The following is a 20,058-nucleotide window of genomic DNA, read 5'->3' on the forward strand; positions in this document are numbered from 1 at the left end:
CTGGGCCACGCCGGAGCAATCAAGATTAAGCGGGCCTTGTCTCTGCATAATTTGAGAAGGACCTTGTGGACCAACGGAAATGGAGGAAAGGCATAGAGCAGGTGGTCTTTCCACGGTATCAGGAAGGCGTCCGACAGGGAGCCCGGGAAGCGTCCCTAGAGAGAGCAGAACACCTGGCACTTCCGATTCTCGCGAGAGGCGAAAAGGTTTATGTGGGGAAATCCCCACTTCCGGAAAACAGAATGGATAACGTCCGGATATATCAACCATTCGTGAGCCAGGAAGGACCTGCTGAGGTGATCTGCCAAGGTGTTCTGGACTCCTGGGAGAAACAACGCCACCAGGTCGATTGAGTGTGCTATGCAAAATTCCCAGAGGTGTATGGCTTCCTGACAGAGGAGGGACGACCGCGCTCCACCTTGCTTGTTGATGTAAAACATGGCTGTTGTGATGTCAGTGAAGATTGTGACACAACGGCCCTGAAGGTGTTCGCGGAATACCTGACACGCCAGGCGTACTACTCTCAGTTCCCTTACTTTGATGTGCAGGGTTATTTCTTGTGCGGACCAAAGACCTTGTGTGCGAAGGTCCGCGAGGTGAGCGCCCCAGCCCAGAGATGACGCGTCGTGGTCAGGACTAGAGAGGGCTGTGGGGCATGGAATGGCATCCCCCCGCAAACAAAGCTGGGGTTTAGCCACCAACCCAGAGAGGATAAGACCTCCGTCGGCACCGTGAGTACTGTGTCCAAACTGTCCCGGCCTGGACGGTACCCTGACAAGAGCCAGGTCTGAAGTGGACGGAGGCGTAGTCTGGCATGTCTGGTCATGAAGGTGCACGAGGCCATGTGGCCCAGAAGACCGAGGCACGTGCGTGCTGTCGAGGTCGGGAAGTTTTGGAGGCCGTGAATAATGGGTATCATGGACTGGAAGTGGGCCTGTGGTAGGCACGCCCTGGCGAGATTCGAGTCCAGGATCGCCCCAATGAAGTCTATTCTTTGGGTTGGCTCCAAAGTGGACTTTTCGATGTTGAGCAGCAGGCCCAGTTGCCTGAACAAGCTCATGATGAACCAAACATGAGACCGCACCTGTAGCTCGGAATGACCCCGAATGAGCCAGTCCTCGAGGTACGGGAACACTTGGATCCGATGTCGGCGGAGCAAGGCCGCTACGACAGCCATACACTTTGTGAAGACCCTTGGTGCTGTGGACAGGCCGAAGGGAAGGACGGTAAATTGGAAATGCTGCTGGTTGACCACAAAGCAAAGGAATCGCCTGTGCGGCGGGTAAATTGCTATGTGGAAGTACGCGTCCTTCATGTCGAGGGTGGCGTACCAGTCTCCAGGATCCAGGGAAGGGATAATGGTCCCCAGGGAAATCATGCGGAACTTCAACTTTACCATGAATTTGTTGAGTCCGCACAGGTTCAGGATGGGCCGTAGTCCCCCCTTTGCCTTGCGAATTAGAAAGTAATGGGAGTAAAACCCCTGCCCCTCAAATCCTTTGGGATCTCTTCCACTGCTCCGATAGACAGGAGTGCCTGTACCTCCTATCAGAGGAGTTGCTCGTGAGAGTGGTCCCTGAAGAGGGACGGGGAGGGAGGGTGGGAAGGGGGGGGGGGGAAACAAACTGAAGATGGTAATCCAGTTTCCACCATGCATAGGGCCCAGCGATCTGACGTTATGCAGGACCACGCAGGGAGGAAATAGGAGAGGCAGTTGAAGAAAGGCAGGAAAGGATCCTGCAAGGAGACTGGTGCTCCATCCTCGGGCGCACCTTCAAAAGTTTTGCTTGGGCCCCGCCGATGGTTTTGGGGGACCCTGATTCTTGCCTGATTGAGGACCAGATTGTCTCCTCCTATTACCATGACCACGCCTTCTAGCGAAGTCTTGCCGCGGTCGAGGGTTAGGGTAGGTGTGCTGCGGTTGGGGCTGGAAGGGCCTATGTTATGTCACTGGGGTATGCATGCCCAATGAGCGCATGATGGCCTGGTTGTCCTTCAGACTCTGAAGTCTGGGATCAGTTTTGTCTGAGAATAGCCCCTGGCCATCAAATGACAGGTCTTGAATAGTCTGCTGCAGCTCCGGTGGAAGACCGGACACCTGTAGCCATGAAATGCGGCGCATAGCCACGCCCGAGGCTAGAGTCCTAGCCGCCGAGTCCACAGCGTCTAAAGATGCCTGCAGGGATGTCCTCGCCACTTTCTTGCCCTCTTCTAGCAAGGCCCCAAACTCCTCCCTGGACTCCTGGGGAACCAACTCCTTGAACTTCCCCATCGAGTTCCAGGCGTTATAATTATAATGGCTCAGGAGGGCCTGCTGGTTAGCTACCCTGAGCTGTAGTCCACCCATTGAATAAATCTTGCGCCCGAATAAATCCAGGCACCTAGTGTCCTTGGACTTAGGGGCAGGCGCTTGCTGGCCATGTCTCTCCCTCTCGTTCACAGACTGTACAATGAGGGAGCAAGGTTGGGGGTGAACATACAAATATTCATAGTCCTTAGAGGGCACCATGTATTTCCTCTCCACCCCTCTGGCCGTGGGAGGAATAGATGCTGGGGACTGCCAGATCGTATTGGCATTAGCCTGGATGGTCCGAATGAAAGGTATGGCTACACGTGTGGGGGCATCGGCCGATAAAATGTCCACCACCAGATCCTCAACTTCCATCACCTCCTCCACTTGGAGATTCATGTTCTGTGTCACCCTACGTAGCAATTCCTGGTGTGCACAAAGATCAATAGGCAGTAGGCCAGAGGAAGACATGCCTGCCATGGCCTCGTCAGGTGAGGATGAGGAGGACACCCCCGGGACTAGCGGATCCTGGGGAAGGTCTGGTTGAGGAGGGTCCGGTTGCCCTAGGTCCACCATGCTAGGGGCATGGGCCTGATCTGATGGCAGGGCAGACGCCTCCGAGGCCAGCGGGGGAGGGCGGCTCACAGTGGCCTCATGCATCCAAGGCTCCGAATGGGCAGAGCGAGAAGCGCCTGAGGGGACACCTTGGGCTTGGTGGTATGCCCAAGGAGTCCAGAAGGAACATTGTGGGGGTCCCTGGTCAGGATCCTGTCCTTCATCTTGCCCATGGCTAGCACCATCCGTGTCTTGGCCCTGGACGTGGTAGCCACTCCCCGCTTGGGACGACATCGAATTTGGTCGTGAAGACCAAGGCGGTGCCGAACACACATGCTGCATTGCACCGTCCTGCTCTGTCACTCCGTGCCTGGGAGCTGGAGACCGGTGTCAGGGTCTCAAGTGGTATCGCGATCGGGACCGATAGTCATAACGGTGCCAGGAGGCCGATCTAGATCTCGACGAGGACCTACGGCCCGGGCGGTGCCAGGATCGGCTGCAAGACTATCAGTGCCAGGAACGGTGCCGGGAGCTGGATCAATACCGATCATACCAGGAGGGAGACCTTCGTGAAGAGGAGCGGCGCCGCAAGTATGACCGGCGCTGAGATGGGGATCGGTGCCGGGACTAAGAGCGGTGCCGAGACCGGAACCATCGGCGGGATCGGGACCGCAACCTGGACCGGGACCGAGATAGGGACCGAGCTGTCTCGCTCTGCGATGGAGGTCGCATGAAGGTGGGCTTCCCTATGGATGGAATAGTCCGCACCGGCGGTGCCAGAGGGTGAGACGGTCCAGGCTCAGTCAGTGCGATCAGGTCGTGAGCGGTGGAGAAGGTCTCCGGAGTGCACGGCAGGCCGAGCTCAACCACGGTGTGCACCGGGGAGCTTGTGTGCACCGGACTCAACGGCACTTGCGGCACCGGAATCGACGGTGCTGGAGTTGGAGCCTTTATGGGGTGGTCCGGCACGGGCTGTTGCTCCAATGGGGGCACAGGCGGCACCTGCAACTGCACAGGAGCAGCAGGTGGTTTGTGCTGCTTCTTGGGCCGTGGAGACAGCGAGCGATGTCGCGTCTGTACCAGTGCCGGAGATGTCCAGGGGCGAGAGTCTTTGCTGATGCCGGGTTGTTCTGGTGCCAGAGGCACGCTTCAGACCGACGGCGCCTGGTCTGAGCGCGGTGCTGAGGGCACTGGGCTAAGTGCCGCTTCCATTAGGAGCTGTTTTAAACGGAAGTCCCGCTCCTTTTTTGTCCGAGGCTTGAAAGCCTTACAAATGCGGTACTTATCTGGTTGATGGGATTCCCCCAGGCACTTCAAGCAGGAATCGTGGGCGTCTCCCGTAGGCACTGGCTTGAGACAGGCCGAGCAAGGCTTGAAACCAGGAGACCTAGGCATGGGCTCTGGTACCGGGGAGTAGGGAAGGGGATAAACCCTGATTCCTCCAAGTACTAGCTACACTATCTACAAAACTTACTATTAACTACCCTATAACTGTTAAAACCACACTAAACAACTATCTACAGTACAACGAGTAAAGAGCTAGGGAGGTGGAGATCAGCTATGCCGCGCTCCACAGTTCCAACAACCATCCGGGCGGTAAGAAGGAACTGAGGGGGTGCTGGGTCGGCAGGGGCATATATCCGGTGCCATAAGGGCGCCACTCCAGGGGGCGCCTCAGCCGACCCATCGAGTGTTGCTAGGGTCAAAATCTTCCGACGATCGTGCATGCGAATCGATATGAGGAAGCACTCGAAGAAGAAATTGAAAAATTTCAACAAATTATTTGCAGTTTTTCACCCAGCTGACAGAATCAGTAAAAAAAAATACAAAATAATTCTCAGAATTTTCCAACTTGTTCTAGTATTTTGTATTGTTGAACAAAATCAGTAAATTTAGTCACCCTGTTGTAGAACAAGTCACATGGGTGTCAACTATGCATTCAGGGCAGCTAGCATAATAGGGCCTGACTAGGGCCTCTAGAAGAAACAAGTGAGAAAGAAGGCTAAGGAAATAAGGACCATAACAAGTACCATATACAGAACAGGTAAGTGACTCACCTGAACATAAAGTTCCCGGAGTTCATATTGAAATTTCTTGGAATCTGTGGTAATTGTCACTGGGCCAATTTCTGGGATGAAAAGAAAAAAATGAAAATTGTGTAATGAGATTGCAGTAAAATCCCAAAGACTATTAAATTACAATTCCCCTGAGAGTCAATAATTTCAGTCATACGATCTGGTATTTTTAAAAGTTTTTTTTTTAAATAAAGAAAAGCAATAACATTGTATTTAATGATAAAAGAGCAGAATACTATTTCAAGGCACTGGCCTGTATTGGGCATCATCTCTCCCATCCCCAGCATGCAAGGGGAACATATGCACAACACCACACCTTTTGACAGTGAAGCATGCTCCCCTTTCTGCAGCCAGCCAGATCCATGTAAAGCAAAATACTGCAGCTTTCAATTACTAATTTTTGACACAAAACCCTTTGCATATTAGCACTTGGGAAAAGTATAGCCATTTATATGACCATGTTAAAGGAGAGTTGAGGGGTTAATGCAACAGAGGGCTGCTGACTTACAGAGAAGGTGGGTCTGGTTTTAAGTCTACCAGTCTTGAATAATTAAAAACAACTCTGATAATTTTGTACAAATATTATTCTTAGTTCCATGTGTCTTAAACACATACATATACACTGGTCTGTCTGTATGTGTCTGTGTGTCTCTCACATGCATGCACTGCTGTTTTCTTTTGCCCCGTATTTGTGTTACTCCTGGTGATTGGGAAGGGGAAAAAAATAGTGGTTGCACCAGAAATTAATACGAGTTTGTTCCAGATGTAATTGTATGTCTGAGTGTGAGAAACTGAAGTCCTTTAGCCACAGAACAGATCAGCAAGCTTCTCCCACCAATGTTACACAAATGTGCCTCAAGACCCAGGCCAGGCCTGAAGGGCATCTCCCCTCTAGAAGGGAGAACATAGTTCAGCCTCCATGCCTGTTCACTCCCTGGTCTCTCAGATCAAGGCTGCCAGCAAAAGCACAAATTAGAAATCAATTCCAATTCTGGGTTTTGTGGTGTAGGCATGTGTCCACTGACAACCAACCTGAGATCATCAAATTCAACTCAACTGGCCATCAAACCACCAGGAAGTAACTTTCAGTAATCACAGGGCTCTATTCATAATGGCAACATAGAGGTGGAAGTTTAAATATCACATTAACACACACATACCCCAAGCCATCCATTTCCCTCCTGATGTCTTCCAAATCATCATCCAGTGTGCTTATGACAAAAGTTCCCCAAGTGGCCACATTTATTTCCCATACTCACTATAAATTAGAGCTTTTCTAAATGGGGATATAAAATAGCTATTTCTGATTCCCAATTAACTCCATAAATGGATGCTCTTAATCTGGAATAAAAGCATCCGTGCATGAAGTTAATCAGGAATAGTTAATCCACTTTAAATCCACACCCTACCTTATTCCAGATTACCTTTCATGTGTGGACAAGCCTTAAGTGAGTATTTAATATCCATGTAATCTTGATATTTTTTCCTTTCCAACCATCCAGACAAAGTTTCACTTGATAGCACTTTCAGCAGCAACCATGGCTGCAGTCTAGCATGATCACACACAAGGGTTTATTTTGGGGCTGTGTTTATGAATGCCTGGCGCTGTGTAGTTTTCACTTGATTTACAAAGGTCACCAGAGAGATCACAGAAAATATTTCCTAGTGTTATGAATTTATAGATGCTTTAAGACTTTTATTATGGCTTTGATTTGAACCATTTATCCATAAATGCTGTTTGTTAAACTATTTAACACGTTATAATTTCATTTAAAAAATCTGTCCATTTTAAGAACACTGTGTTCTTCTTTGAAAATTTTGTTTCCCCATTTCCCCTTTCCCATCCTAATCCTGCCTCACATTCACTCAGCAACTCATTTCTTCTTCTTCCTCTCAGGCTTTTTTAAAAGCATATGCCTGCAAGAAGTTGTCTCCAAACAGCTTAGGTTGAGGTCTATCCGCTGACAACCATTGTTCTTAATATAGGCAGTGTGTGTGTGTGTGTGTGTGTGTGTGTGTGTGTGTGTGTGTGTGTGTGTGTGTGTGTGTATAATAAAAAAAAATGAGCTGGTGGTTTTATGTGTATTTCACTCTGAGAAATTCAGCACATGTATACTGCCTGTGTCAGAGTCAATGAAATTGCTGTGTTATTCAGAGGTGAAAGTAAGCCAGTATGCCCTGGTATGGCATACTGGCAAGAGCCGGTGCGCCATACCGGGGCAGATCGGCTTCCCCTGGCAGCAATTTAAAGGGCCTGGGGCTCCCAGCAGCGGCTGGAGCCCCAGGCCCTTTAGATTGCCACCAGAGCCCTGCTGCCAGAGCCCTGGGGAAGAGGCGGCGGGGCTCGGGCGGCGATTTAAAGGGCCTGGGGCGCCTGCCACAGCTACCACTCCGAGCGCTTTAAATTGTCCCTGAAGCCCTGGGGTAGTGGCAGTAGGGCTCCGGTGGCTATTTAAAGGGTCCTAGGCTGTGGCAGCTACTACCGCCCCAGCCCATAAAATGAGCCGCCGGAGCCCTGTCGCCGCCTCCCCAGGGCTCCGGGGACGATTTAAAGGGTCTGGGGCTCCAGTAGCCACTCCCCGAATGACAAAAGTTTTATCAACGAAAAGCGCTGGTGTGAACAGCGCTTTGTCAGTGGGAGAGCTCTCCTGCCGACAAAGCTACTGCCACTCGTTGGGGGTGGAAGTTATTTTTGTCAGCAGGAGAGCTCTCTGCTGCCAACAAAAAGCGGCTACACTGCGCCTTTTAGCGACACAGCTGTAAAAGCACAGCTGTGTCGCTAAAAGGCACATAGTATTGCCATAGCCTTAGTACCCTGGCACAGTGCTTGAAGGAATTTAAGGGACATTCTTGGTAACAGTTACCATACAACACACTACAACTTTACCTTGTATATCAGCTTTCATAAACACTATACAAAATACTTTATGGAATTAAATTACGCAAGATATCACCATGTGCACTTGGGGAAAAACTGCAGAGAGCACCCAGCCCGACACTGCAGCACACAGGGACAGAAGTAGCCAAAGCAGGGATCTCTGGTCATGTACAACTATATAATGTTCTCAGACTTTCAATGCCCTGCACTGATTGACTGTTTGTTTCAACTCTTTCCACTCCTGCCCTGTCCCCTTATCCCCCTTTTCTTTCCATTCAGCTGATCCCCCACAAGTAAATCCACCACCTCCACCCTCCCCCAAAAGTGGAACATAACATTTTCCCCCATCAAACTGTTCACTCAGCTTGAGTGTTCTATTCCTTTCTCACGCAGTATCTTTTCTATTTAGACAATCTTGTCCCAGTGTTTCCTTGTACTCCCCCATCTTTCTCTATCCATCTGCTTGTCTTACACTTAGACTGTACGTTTTTTGGGACATGGATTTTTTTGTCCTGAGTGTATACAGCACCTAGCACGGGGGGGTTCTGGTCCATGAGTGGGGCTCCTAGGCACTATGAAAATACAAATGATAAATTAGTAATCAAAATACCTTTTAGTGCCTGATTTTCAGAAATGTGTATGCACAAATGTTGTATTTGTGCCTAATTTCTATAGAGTTGTAGTAATTGCACACACATAAGTGACCAACTAATACATCTAATTACCAGTTTATCTGCATGCTCAGCTGCCACAGTAGTGCATGAAATCACAGTAAACACATACACAATTTCCATACAAGTTGCATGCCTTCACCTGAAAAGCTGCCGCTTTAGGTTTAATTCATAGCATGCTATATGTTAAAAAGTCATGAAACCTACAAAAAGATCATTGGAGTACAGGAAAAGACATATTTGATTTCGTTTTCTGGGTGTTAAGTTGCTTCTGAGGTGAAGGGCAGCTACCTGAAAATTTTCTAATGTGAATCCTTACATTCAGATGCTTAAATATAGATTCAAGGGACTAACTTTAGGCACCTACATTGACAAGCTGGGATTTCGTTCATTATGGAGGTTTCCTCCATTCTTTATTACTCTGATGCTTTTCTCCCCCACACCTCCCCCCGCACTCCACAACTGAGGCTATGTCTACACTACAAAGTTAAGTCGACGCGAGTTACGCCAATGATCATAAACCGCTATTACATCGCTTATGCATATTCACACAACGTTCCTTGTGTTGGTGGAATGCATCCATAGTTGGCGCTCTAGCATCAATAGAGAGAGCAGTGGACTGTGGGTAGCTATCCCACTGTGCAACTCGCCACCTTCTGCAGCTAGGAGTTGTGGGGAAGCAGAGTGGATTGCAGTGCATCATGGGTGCAGGCTCAACATCCCACGTTGCAGTATTTTCTGTTTCATCATTCCATGGGCTTCTGAATACATTTCACGCCATTTTTCAACAGCCCCCATATACTGTGCGCCCCAGTAACCATGGATCCTGCACTGCTCTCTAGTATTGCGATCAATGTTATGAACACAACGCAGCTGATCATGCAGTATTACATAAGCTTCGAATCTGAACAGGAATACATGGTGCCGACCCTGCTGTGTGCCATGGAAAGAAAATTCCAGATTACTTTTGGCATTCACAGAGCAGCTGCACACAGTGAACCATCACTTTTGGGCTTGGGAAACAAGCACTGAGTGGTGGGATTGAATCGTTAGGCATGTCTGGGATGATGAGCAGTGACCGCAGAACTTTCGGAGGCCCAAAGCCAAACTTTCGGAGGCCCAAAGTGTGTGGAGCTCACCCCAGCCCTGCGGCACAAGCACACCAAAATTAGAGCTGCCCTCTTGGTGGAGAAATGTGTGGCAATTGCTGTGTGGAAGCTAGCAACTCCAGACTGCTACCAGTCAGTCACGAATTGGTTTGGAGTCAGAAAGTCCACTGTGGGGGTTGCATTCATGCAAGTGTGCAGGGCCATTAATTGCATCCTGCTATAAAGGACTGTGACTCTTGAAAATGTGCGTGAAATAGTGGCTGGCTTTGCAGCAATGGCAATAGATGGCATTCATATCCCAATTTTGGCCCCAGACCATCTTCTGACAGAGTACATCAATAAGAAAGGAGTACTTCTCCGTGGTATTACAGGTGCTTGTGGATCACCGGGGTCATTTCATTGATATTAATGCGGGGTGGTCAGAGAAGATGCATGCCACATGCATCTTCATGAATGCTGGCATGTACAGAAAGCTGAAAGCAGCGGCTTTCTTTCCAGATCAGAAGACACTAATGCAGGATGATGAAATGTCCACAGTGATCCTGGGAGACCCAGTGTACTTCTTACTCCTATGAAGCCTTACATGGGAAACCTAGACAGCAGCAAGGAGCACTTCAACAATAGCTGAGCAGGTGCAGAATGACCATTGAATGTGTGTTTGGCAAATTAAAGGCTCACTAGCGTTGCCTTTATGGCAAGTTAGACCTCAATGAGGAAAATATTCCCATGGCCATAGTGGGCTGCTGTACACAGCTTCACCAATATTATGCAAAGGGGGAAAGTTTCCCTAGGGGTTGAGCATGGATGCAGATCGCCAGCAGCTGATTTTGAGCAGTCAGATACCAGGATTATTAGAGGGGCACAACAGGGGGCTAGTTGAATCAGGGAGGCTTTGAAGCACCATTTTGACAATGAGCACTAGTAATGTGTCTTTATGTAATGCATTCTGCCATGTTTTATTTACTTGCCATCTGGAATAACCATTTTGATGATTGCTTCCTGAATGTGATTTGTAGTCTGCAAATGTGCCAACTGCCACAGCAGCAAGTACTGTGTGTAGGAGACAAAGACTGATTTTGTTTCAGAGTTTTTTTTTTTAAACAGGAATAAGCAACAAACAGAAAATGCCTTCTTGAAAGGGACAAAACAGTGAGAGGAGCGCTCTCCTGAGGGAAGTTTTGATAGCTGTGTGTAAGTCTAGCTATCACTGGGGAACCTGTCCGAAGGGGTAAAGTGAACGGGATACTGCAATGGGCCAGGAAGATGCAAGAACATAAGAATGGCCCTACTGGGTTAGATCAAAGGTCCATCTAGCCCAGTATCCTGTCTTCCAACAGTGGCCAATGCCAGGTGCCCCAGAGGGAATGAAGAGAACAGGTAATCATCAAGTGATCCATCCCCTGTCGCTCATTCCCAGCTTCTGGCAAACAGAGGCTAGGGACACCATTCCTGCCCATCCTGGTTAATAGCCATTGATGAACCTATCCTCCATGATTTTATCTAGTTCTTTTTTGAACCCCGTTATGGTCTTGGCCTTCACAACGTTCTCTGGCAAGGAGTTCCACAGGTTGACTGTGTGTTGTGTGAAGAAATATTTCCTTTTGTTTGTTTTAAACCTGCTGCCTATTAATTTCATTTGGTGACCCCTAGTAGTTGTGTTATGAAAAGTAGTAAACAACACTTCCTTATCTACTTTCGCTACACCAGTCATGATTTTATAGACCTCAAGCATATCTCCCCTTATCCACCTCTTTTTCAAGCTGAAAAGTCCCAGTCTTATTAATCTCTCCTCATACGGAAGCCATTCCATACCCCTAATCATTTTTGTTGCCTTTTTCTGAACCTTTTCCAATTCCAATATATCTTTTTTGAGATGAGGCGACCACATCTGCACTCAGTATTCAAGATGTGGGTGTACCATGGATTTATATAGAGCAGGGATCGACAACCTTTGGCACGCGCCGCTTCCCGCAGCCCCCATTGGCCTGGAACAGCGAACCGCAGCCAGTGGGAGCTCTCTCTGGAGGATTCCCATGAAATCTCGGTGTATAGTAACAAACTTTTGCACACAACCCCCACTGCGTAGCTGCACAGGGGAATAAGAAGCAGATGCAAACACAGCTAGTCTCGTATATTTCTATCCCTTAACCCACTTCTAGCTTATAACAAAGCAAAGAACAGCTCTACTTCATGTAATCGAGCAGTATCAACTCAAAATGAGCACTTACCAGTGCTCCCTTCTCCTACATTATATGTGCCAGAGATGGAGTGCTGGGACTGAAACTTCAGGGGTGAAGAAGAGGTCCTGGCTTGCCACGGTACTGGATGACCCAGTTGCCTGTCCCATCTCATTCTCCAACTCCACTTCCTCGTCCACCATTTTGTCCTTGGGGTTGAATCCACTGGCCACTGTCTCCAGCCCCCTTGAAGTATCCATGGGGCTTGTGGCAGTGGGGGTCACTGCTGAGGATGGTGTCCAACTCCAGATCTCCAGCGCAGCACAAGAGTGACGGTTTGACTCCCTTGCCTGAGCTCCTTGATCTTTGTACAGTACTGGTGCGTGTCCTGTTATTAGGCCTTACCCAGCATGCCATGAGAAATCTTCCCATAGGTATCAAAGTTCCTACAGCTGGAGCACAGCTGGGCCTGCACAGTACGGTGACCAGATGTCTTGATTTTAGAGTGACAGTCCCCATATTCAGGGCTTTTTCTTATATAGGTGCCTATTACCCCCAATCCCCGTCCTGATTTTTCACACTTTCTATCTGGTCACCCTACTGCACAGTCTCCTCTCCCCACAGAACCAGCAGATTCAGCAACTCTGGTGTACTGCACGCAGGAGATCATTTCGTGCATGGAGCCACCATGGTCAACTGGAAAGATGCAATGTGAGCTGTCAACGCTGAGCAAACAGGAAGTGGAATTTCAAAAATTCCCAAGCCTTTCAAGGGGGGTGGGGAGGGGGCAGATGCCTTTGTACCTGAGTGCAGGGCAGCGGAGTTCGAATTGCTAACCAGAGCGGTCAGAATGGGCATTGTGGAACACCTCCTGGAGGCTATTTGTGGCCACATAACTAAGCATGGTGTCTACACTGACACTGTGTCGATCTAATTTTGCCGCAAAAAGCTCTATGCCTCTCATCGAGGTGGTTTTATTTTTTTGGAGTAGCAGGAGAGTTAAATTGGCAGGAGGAGTATTGTAGTGTGTACACCTCCACTGTTTTGTCGATGAAAGCCAACTTTTGTCAGCACAACTGTATAAGGTAGACAAGGCCTGATTTTCCAACAACCATGACACTTGATATGAATACATCCTGATAGTTCACATTGATTAGGCTGTAATTTTATTCCTTTGTTTTGAAACTAAGTCTTCCAAACTAACCTGGGGATTTTAGGCCTCTCTCTCTCTCACTCACTCTCTCACACACACACACACACACACATTTGATTACATATGAAAGGATTTTTTTTAAAAAGGAATGGTTGCATGTTATTGAACAAAGACTGGACTTTCTAAAACTAAAACCACAAAACTCAGCTTAATACAACCAATATGGTGTTTGGTCAGTTGCTTAGGGACAGGCTCAAACACCACTACATAGAATTGTCTGCCAATGAATTTGACAGCGATTAAGAATGTTGATATTTGCCTCCCCAAGACAAGTTTGAGAAAAACATTCCTTGGTAAATAAACAGGAAAAGTTCTCAATAAGTAAACTGATAAGTTGTTCACTTTAGTGTATTTAAAGGACTTTCCACACTGTCATCTGGCTGCATGTTTACATGAGAGTTGGAGAGTGATCACTCAGGGAAATCCTAAAATCATCCTGATTACAGATAGCTCATAAACGCTGCTATGGTGTTTGTAGTTTTGGCAAACACCAGGTAATCCACATACAATACAAAACATCTATACAGTAGAGATTTGGTATGGAGGGCTGGATGGTCCAGAAAACTAGTAAAGACATATGGAGTCTTTCCCCACTATGCCATCAGTTCAGTAGTGGCTGAAAGTTGTTTGGCACCATACGATGGATGTTTGGCGGCCTATGTGAAATAAGTGGTCTTTGTCCAGTTCTACAGCAGAAAACTACAATAACATGGTAATTAAAGCAGACCAACTAAATACTGATTGGTCAGTGAACTATATTCTTACCCTGAAGTGTTCATTCCTCTAGGTTAGCAAAGGCAGCATCAGGGAAAACTGACTACTATGCCCAGGCTTCACCTTATTATGAATAAAGGCCTTATTCTATGGTCATTGGTCAATAGATTTGAGGCCTGAACTGGTTCAGGATTGGGATTTAAGGCATTAAACCAACCATGAGGAACTTAATTATGAAAGGCAGGTGGCCTTTACCAACTTCCTGTTTTCATCATGCCATTGCAGTACAATACCTACTGGCCCAAATTCTCCCATTTAGTGGCATAAATTTGAAGTAGCAGCAGAGTTTTACCAGAGTTACATCAGTGTAAGAGAGCAGACTTTGGCCCTATGTGCCTTTAAAACTGTCCAGCTACAAGCACATTTGGCCACTTCTTTTCTAGCTAATATGTGACTCATGAAGGAAATAAACCAGTTTTTCCCCCATACAGCATAGTACTTTCCTTTAGTTTAGATGATTTTAAGATTAAAATGAGGAACACTAACCAATTACACTTCTTATCAGTTCATATTGTACAGTATATTGCTGTTTTACATTAAATTGAAGTCAGATACTTAGGGTTACCATATTTTGTGCCTCCAAAAGGAGGACACTCCACGGGGCCCTGGCCCCGCCCCAAGCCCCGCCCCAACTCCGCCCCTTCCCCAAAGTCTCCGCCCCCTCCCCTGCTTCCCGCGAACATTTGATTCACGGGAAGCCTGAAGCAGGTGAGGGGGGTGTGGGGGGAGGAGGCGCGGCCCAGTCTGGCCCCCCCGGCGTCTCCAGCCTGGGTCGGCCCGGGCCCTGGGGTGCCGGACCCCGGCCGAGCACCCCCGGCCCGCCCAGCACTGCCGGTCCCCGGCCCGGTCCCCGGGCCCCCGGCCGAGCACCCCCGGCCCGCCCAGCACTGCCGGTCCCCGGCCTGGCCCCGCATCGCCGGCCCGTCCCCCGAGTCCCCGGCCTGGCCCCGCACCGCCGGCCCGTCCCCCGAGCCCCCGGCCCCGCACCGCCGGCCCGTCCCCCGAGCCCCCGGCCTGGCCCCTCTCCGCCGGCCCGTCCCCCGAGCCCGGTCCGGCACCGCTCCGCCGGCCCGGCCCCCGAGCCCCCGGCCCAGCCCGGCACCGCTCCGCCGGCCCGGCCCCCGAGCCCCCGGCACCGCTACACCGGCCCGGCCCCCGGCACCGCTCCGCCGGCCCAGCCCCCGGCCCGGCACCGCTCCGCTGGCCCATCCCCCAAGCCCCCGGCCTGGCATCGCACCACCGGCCCATCCCCCGAGCCCCCGGCCCAGCATCGCTCCGCCGGCCCGTCCCCCGAGTCCCCGGCCCGGCACCGCACCGCCGGCCTGTCCCCCAAGCCCCCGGCCCGGCCCGGCCCGGCACCGCACCGCCGGCCCGGCCCGATTTTCCTGGACATGTCCGGCTTTTTGGGATTTCCCCCCCGGACGGGGATTTGGAGCCCAAAAAGCCGGACATGTCCGGGAAAATCCGGACGTATGGTAACCCTACAGATACTGAAATGCTACCTTTGAAAGAAATGTTTAAGACAAGACATCATTGAGTATATCCAGTTATTTAGAAAATATACATTTTTGGAAAATGAAAAATATATGTACTGCAAAGCAAAATAAAATAATGCATACACCGTGAAAACTGTACAGCCTTATTAGATAACCACCTCTCTTAAGAGATCACCCCTCAAAGTTAAGTATAATTCTGCTCCACACTTTAATTAGAAAGCTGCCTTTAGAAAGCAACTGATTTTTATTTTCACTGTACAGTGTACCCTACGTTTGTCCTTTCAGTTAATGTGAAAGTTTTAATCAGAACTCTCTATAGTAAGGCCAAAATGTGCAAATGTGAGTGCCTACAATTAGCTACATAAATCTATATTTAGTCAAGTAACAAGTGTCTTGGTTTTCATACAAGTTGAGCAACCCTGCTTCCCAAGGGGAGTTTGAAGTGCTTGGCTCAGGAAAAATCAGGATACTTGTTTAGGGGAAGATTTTCAAAGGCACAAATGGCAGTTAAGTAACCACATGTAAAAATGTTGGCATAAATACATTATGCTGGAAAAATCCTATAGATGGTAATGAGCTCCAGTACTGCTTCCTATCCCATATCTGGAAATCTGCCAAATATACCAATATGTAATAGGCTGTGGGAGTGGTCTCCAGACAAGAAGAAGTTACCCACTATAGCAGGATGGTTACCCTACTCCTGCCCTAAAGGGCTTAAAACAGCCCTGGGAGAGGGCTGTGGCAGGGAAAGCAGCTAATAGGCTGATTGGGGCATGGCCCAGCTGCGGCTGCTTCCCCAATCAGGCCTCAGCTGGCCCTATATAAGAGGCTGGGAGCCAGGAGCTCAGCAGTCTCTCTCTAGCTGTAGAGGGAGACAGACCTGGCTGCAGGGACCTGAGCGGAGCAGGGCTGGGGACAGACCAGAGGAGCAGGAGAGCTCCAGGCTGGCAATTCCCCAGGCTGCAGGGCCTGGTCCAAGGCCATAGAGGTACTGGGAGGCAGAGGAAGGCAGCAGGTCCAAACCCAACCTTGCCGGTGATGAGTAGGCTGATACTGCAGTCTACCCCAGGGTGCAGGGGCTAGACAACGACTGGCAGTAGCCTTATGCTGAGGTGGGGATAGTGAGTGGGGGCTCCCTGGGGAGGGGAGACCCTGAGACAAAGGAGATACTACCAAGGGGCAGCACCCCAGCTAATGGGGCATTGGGTCTGGGAGGGACATGGGGGGCCAAGCGGCAGCGGGACTCTGGCTGGCAGAGGGCGCTCTGTGCTGGAAAGAGCTAATTCCCTGAGACAACCAGCAGGAGGCGCTGCAGGGGTGCGTCCCGCACCGTCACACATGGTGGAGAACGTGGGCACGAGCGGTCCGCCCCGATACAAGGGGCAGAACAAGGGACTAAGCAGACTGTGCCGCATCGAGAGAGACTGATGGTGGAGAAGAGGACATGTTATTGGAGGCAGTAGCATAGCTAGCGGGGTGCCGGAGAAGCAGACGCTTTCCCTCAGCACATGTTCCATAAGCGGCGCCTTTCCAAAAGCAGTGCGGCCGGCAGCCATGGGGGGGGAGGCGGGTGCGGCTGGAGGAGCGGGGGGCGCGGCCAGAGGAGCGGGGGGGGCGCGGCATGCACTCCGCAGCGCTGCCGGCAGCCGCTGCTGGAGAAGCAAGGGGGGGCGCAGGCTGGTGGCCTGCAGCGTGGCCGGCAGCCACGGGGGAGCGGGGGGCACAGCCGGAGGAGTGGGGGGCGTGGGGGGGGTGCAGTGTGCAGCCAGCAGTCGCGGCAGGAGGAGCGAGGGAGGGGGCCACGGGGGTGGCACGGCAGGGCTGGAGGAGCCATGGGGGGGGGGAGGGGCACTGCGGCTGGAGGAGGAACCGGGGTGGGGGCACGGAACGGCCGGAGGAGGAGCCAAGGGGGGCGTGGCCAGAGGAGGAGCCAAGGGGGGGCGCCTTTTTTATGTTTGCTCTCCCTCCTCTTAGTAGCTGGCTACGCCACTGATTGGAGGGCCTGGGCAGCCCAGCTGGCTGTGCAGCAGAGGGGGTTGCTCTGGCTGCTGCAGGAGTGGGCACCCAGACCCTATAAGAGACCAGGCGCCAAAGGCGAGAGGCCAGGGCCTGAACTTAAAGACTGTTTTGCCTGTGGGCGGAGGGGACACTACAGGAGGGAGTGCCCCTACCAGACTGGAGCAGGGACGCTCCACCCGGGACACTATGGAACTGTGAGAGCGCCCCCAGTGAAGTTAATAGGGGGGCTCCAACCTTGTTGGGCCTGTGGGGAACTGGGGCACAGGAAAAGAGAGTGCCCTCGGTGGACTCACAGGGCCCAGGCTAGCACTGAGGTGGTCAGGGGTGGGCACTGGCTGTGCCTCCTCTGCCACAAGGGGCGCCAGGGAAAGCAGCCTAGTCCCCAGAGAAGGAGGGGGAGGTCAGAAGACCAGGCTGGGTCCGAGACTGCCCTGAAGGAAGGGGTGGTGACGACCAGGGTCCAAAAGAGGGGATTGCCAGGGGCAGAGAGGCCCCAGACAAACCTAGATCCCATGGGGGAGCTAGAAGGGCTACCGTGGGAACCCAAACTGTGGAGGAAGGGAGCCGGCTGTCCCTCACACTGGAGAGCCTGGGGCAGGAAAAAGATGTCCTGCGGGCCCAGTTGAGGAGGAAGCTGGGAAGATAGACGCCTCCCCCCCGTGGGATCTTAAGGGGGAGGGTGTGTAGCGGGGTGGATATGCTGCTCCTGCCCTGAAGGGCTTAAAACAGCTCTGGGAGAGGGCTGTGGCAGGGAAAGCAGCTAATAGGCTGATTGGGGAAGCAGCCGCAGCTGGGCCACGCCCCATCAGGCCTCACCTGGCCCCATATAAGAGGCTGGGAGCCAGGAGCTCAGCAGTCTCTCCCTAGGTGTAGAGGGAGATGTACCTGGCTGCAGGGACCTGAGCAGAGTACTGGAGTGGAGCAGGGCTGGGGAAAGGCAGAGGAGCTGGGGAGGCTCCAGCCTGGAAAGCTCCAGGCTGCGGCCTAGCAGAAGGCCAACAGGTACTGGGGGTTGCAGAGGGTAGGCAAAGGCAGCAGGTCCAAACCCAACCTTGCCGGTGATGAGTAGGCTGATACTGCAGTCTGCCCCAGGGCGTGGGGGCTAGGCAATGACTGGCAGTGGCCTTATACTGAGGTGAGGTGGGGGTTCCCTGGGGAGGGGAGACCCTGAGAGTGAGGGGTTACTGCCTGCAGCACCCCAGATAATGGGGCACCGGAGTCCAGGGCGGGACGCGGGGGCCCAGCGGCAGTGGGACACTGGCCTGCAGGGGGTGTTCCGGAGGCTGGACAAGCTACTTCCTGAGACCACCAGCAGGAAGCGCTGCAGGGGTGAGTCCTGCATGGCTACACCCACTCATCCTGTTTATAGGGAATGCTTCACCAGTCAACAGCCCCAGACCCTACAGCCCATCTCCACTTGAATTGCGACTCACTCACCTTCCCTCTCCCACTCCAAGAAACTCATTTTTCCTGTTATCTAAATTGTAACAGCTAGGAGTAGCATAAATCTGAATTAGGGATGTAAATATCATATACCCAATTAAAGGGAGAGGGGTGGGGCTGCTCCAGCCAGCAGCCATGGGTCTAGGGTCAGTTGGCACACCCTGGGGCTGCTGCTCCAGGCAGTAGGGCTGTGGCTTGGGTTGACTGGCTGGCCAACGTGGCCCGGGAATGCTGCTCCGGCTGGCCAGCGGGGCTGGGGTCAGCTGGCTGGTGTGGCCTGGGCCTGCGGCTGGGATCAGCCGGTGGGGACAAGGTCGGCATGGCTGCTTCGGCCAGCTGGGAGCTGGGGATTAACGGTTAAACTGGATTAACCGGTAATACTAATGCTTACTAGTTAACCAGTTAACCATTTACTATTTTACATCCCTAGTCTGAATATGGGGTAAGTTGTGGACAATGCAATATTTCACATGGAGCGTCGTGAAAATGATGAAGAATCACAGAAAGAGTTGCTTTCTGCTAATATTGAACACACAACTATATTAGAACAACAAAAATAGTATTTTCCCTCAAACTTCTCTCTCTGATTCACTGTAGAGTTTCTGACTCTAACCTCCCCATGTCCCTTATGTGTGGCTACTAGCTACAGATTTGAAGAGCCAGTACACATTTCTCCTTTCATACCTCCAGACGAGTGGCTTAGTCTTGGGGGAGTGGCATGTAAGGATAGAATTGGGCCCTATGTTCTGGGACTTCACCCAACTACTGTGAGGTGACATTTTATTGTGATATTTTCTTTCTCTGTCAAGAGAAATTGATAACTACAGATGTGAGGAAGAGGAGGAAAATATCTACAGTCCAAAATCTCTCCACCAGCAGCCCCAGAGAATGTAAGTATTAGTACTCCCTTACATCACCATCTGGGAAGAACAATTTGTAACATAAGGCCTGATTCTGCAAGATGATGAGCCTCCTTAACTCCCACTGAAGTCAATGAAAGTTGTGGGTGCCCTCCACTTCAAATTTGGCAATAGGCACTTTACAGGAATGGGTCAACAGTTTATCTACCCAAGAAAAGCCCATATGATACATGCGCCACTGGAATCTTTACATACATAAGCAGTCAATTATTCATTTCAACTGTAGCTTGGTGAATGCTCCTTACAATCAACAATTCCTCCCTTGGGCTCTGATCCAAAACTGCCGAGTGGCTCAATAGTTGAAAGATTTCATAAACTATTAAAATTTCTTCCTACATAATATCCTCTAATGACTCAGCTGGTCTTGGCTCTGAGCCTTCGGCCTGGGTTTAATTATATTAATTTCAGAAAAGCCCCAGAACTGCAATAAGCAACATT

The 20,058-nt window shown here is 50.8% G+C and overlaps 1 protein-coding gene across 3 annotated transcripts in view; it reads right to left on the reverse strand.

Annotated features, from left to right (window-relative positions):
• HMCN1 (hemicentin 1) overlaps nt 1-20,058 on the reverse strand; it is a 335,176-nt gene that overhangs the window by 278,975 nt on the left and 36,143 nt on the right. For all 3 annotated transcript variants that reach the window (XM_065554460.1, XM_065554461.1, XM_065554459.1), the window contains exon 2: nt 4,903-4,973. In XM_065554460.1, coding sequence (XP_065410532.1) covers nt 4,903-4,973 — 71 coding nt within the window. The remainder of the gene's footprint in view (nt 1-4,902; nt 4,974-20,058) is intronic.

This window comes from Chrysemys picta, chromosome 8 (genome assembly GCF_011386835.1).
Source record: "Chrysemys picta bellii isolate R12L10 chromosome 8, ASM1138683v2, whole genome shotgun sequence".
Classification (NCBI taxonomy): domain Eukaryota; kingdom Metazoa; phylum Chordata; order Testudines; family Emydidae; genus Chrysemys; species Chrysemys picta.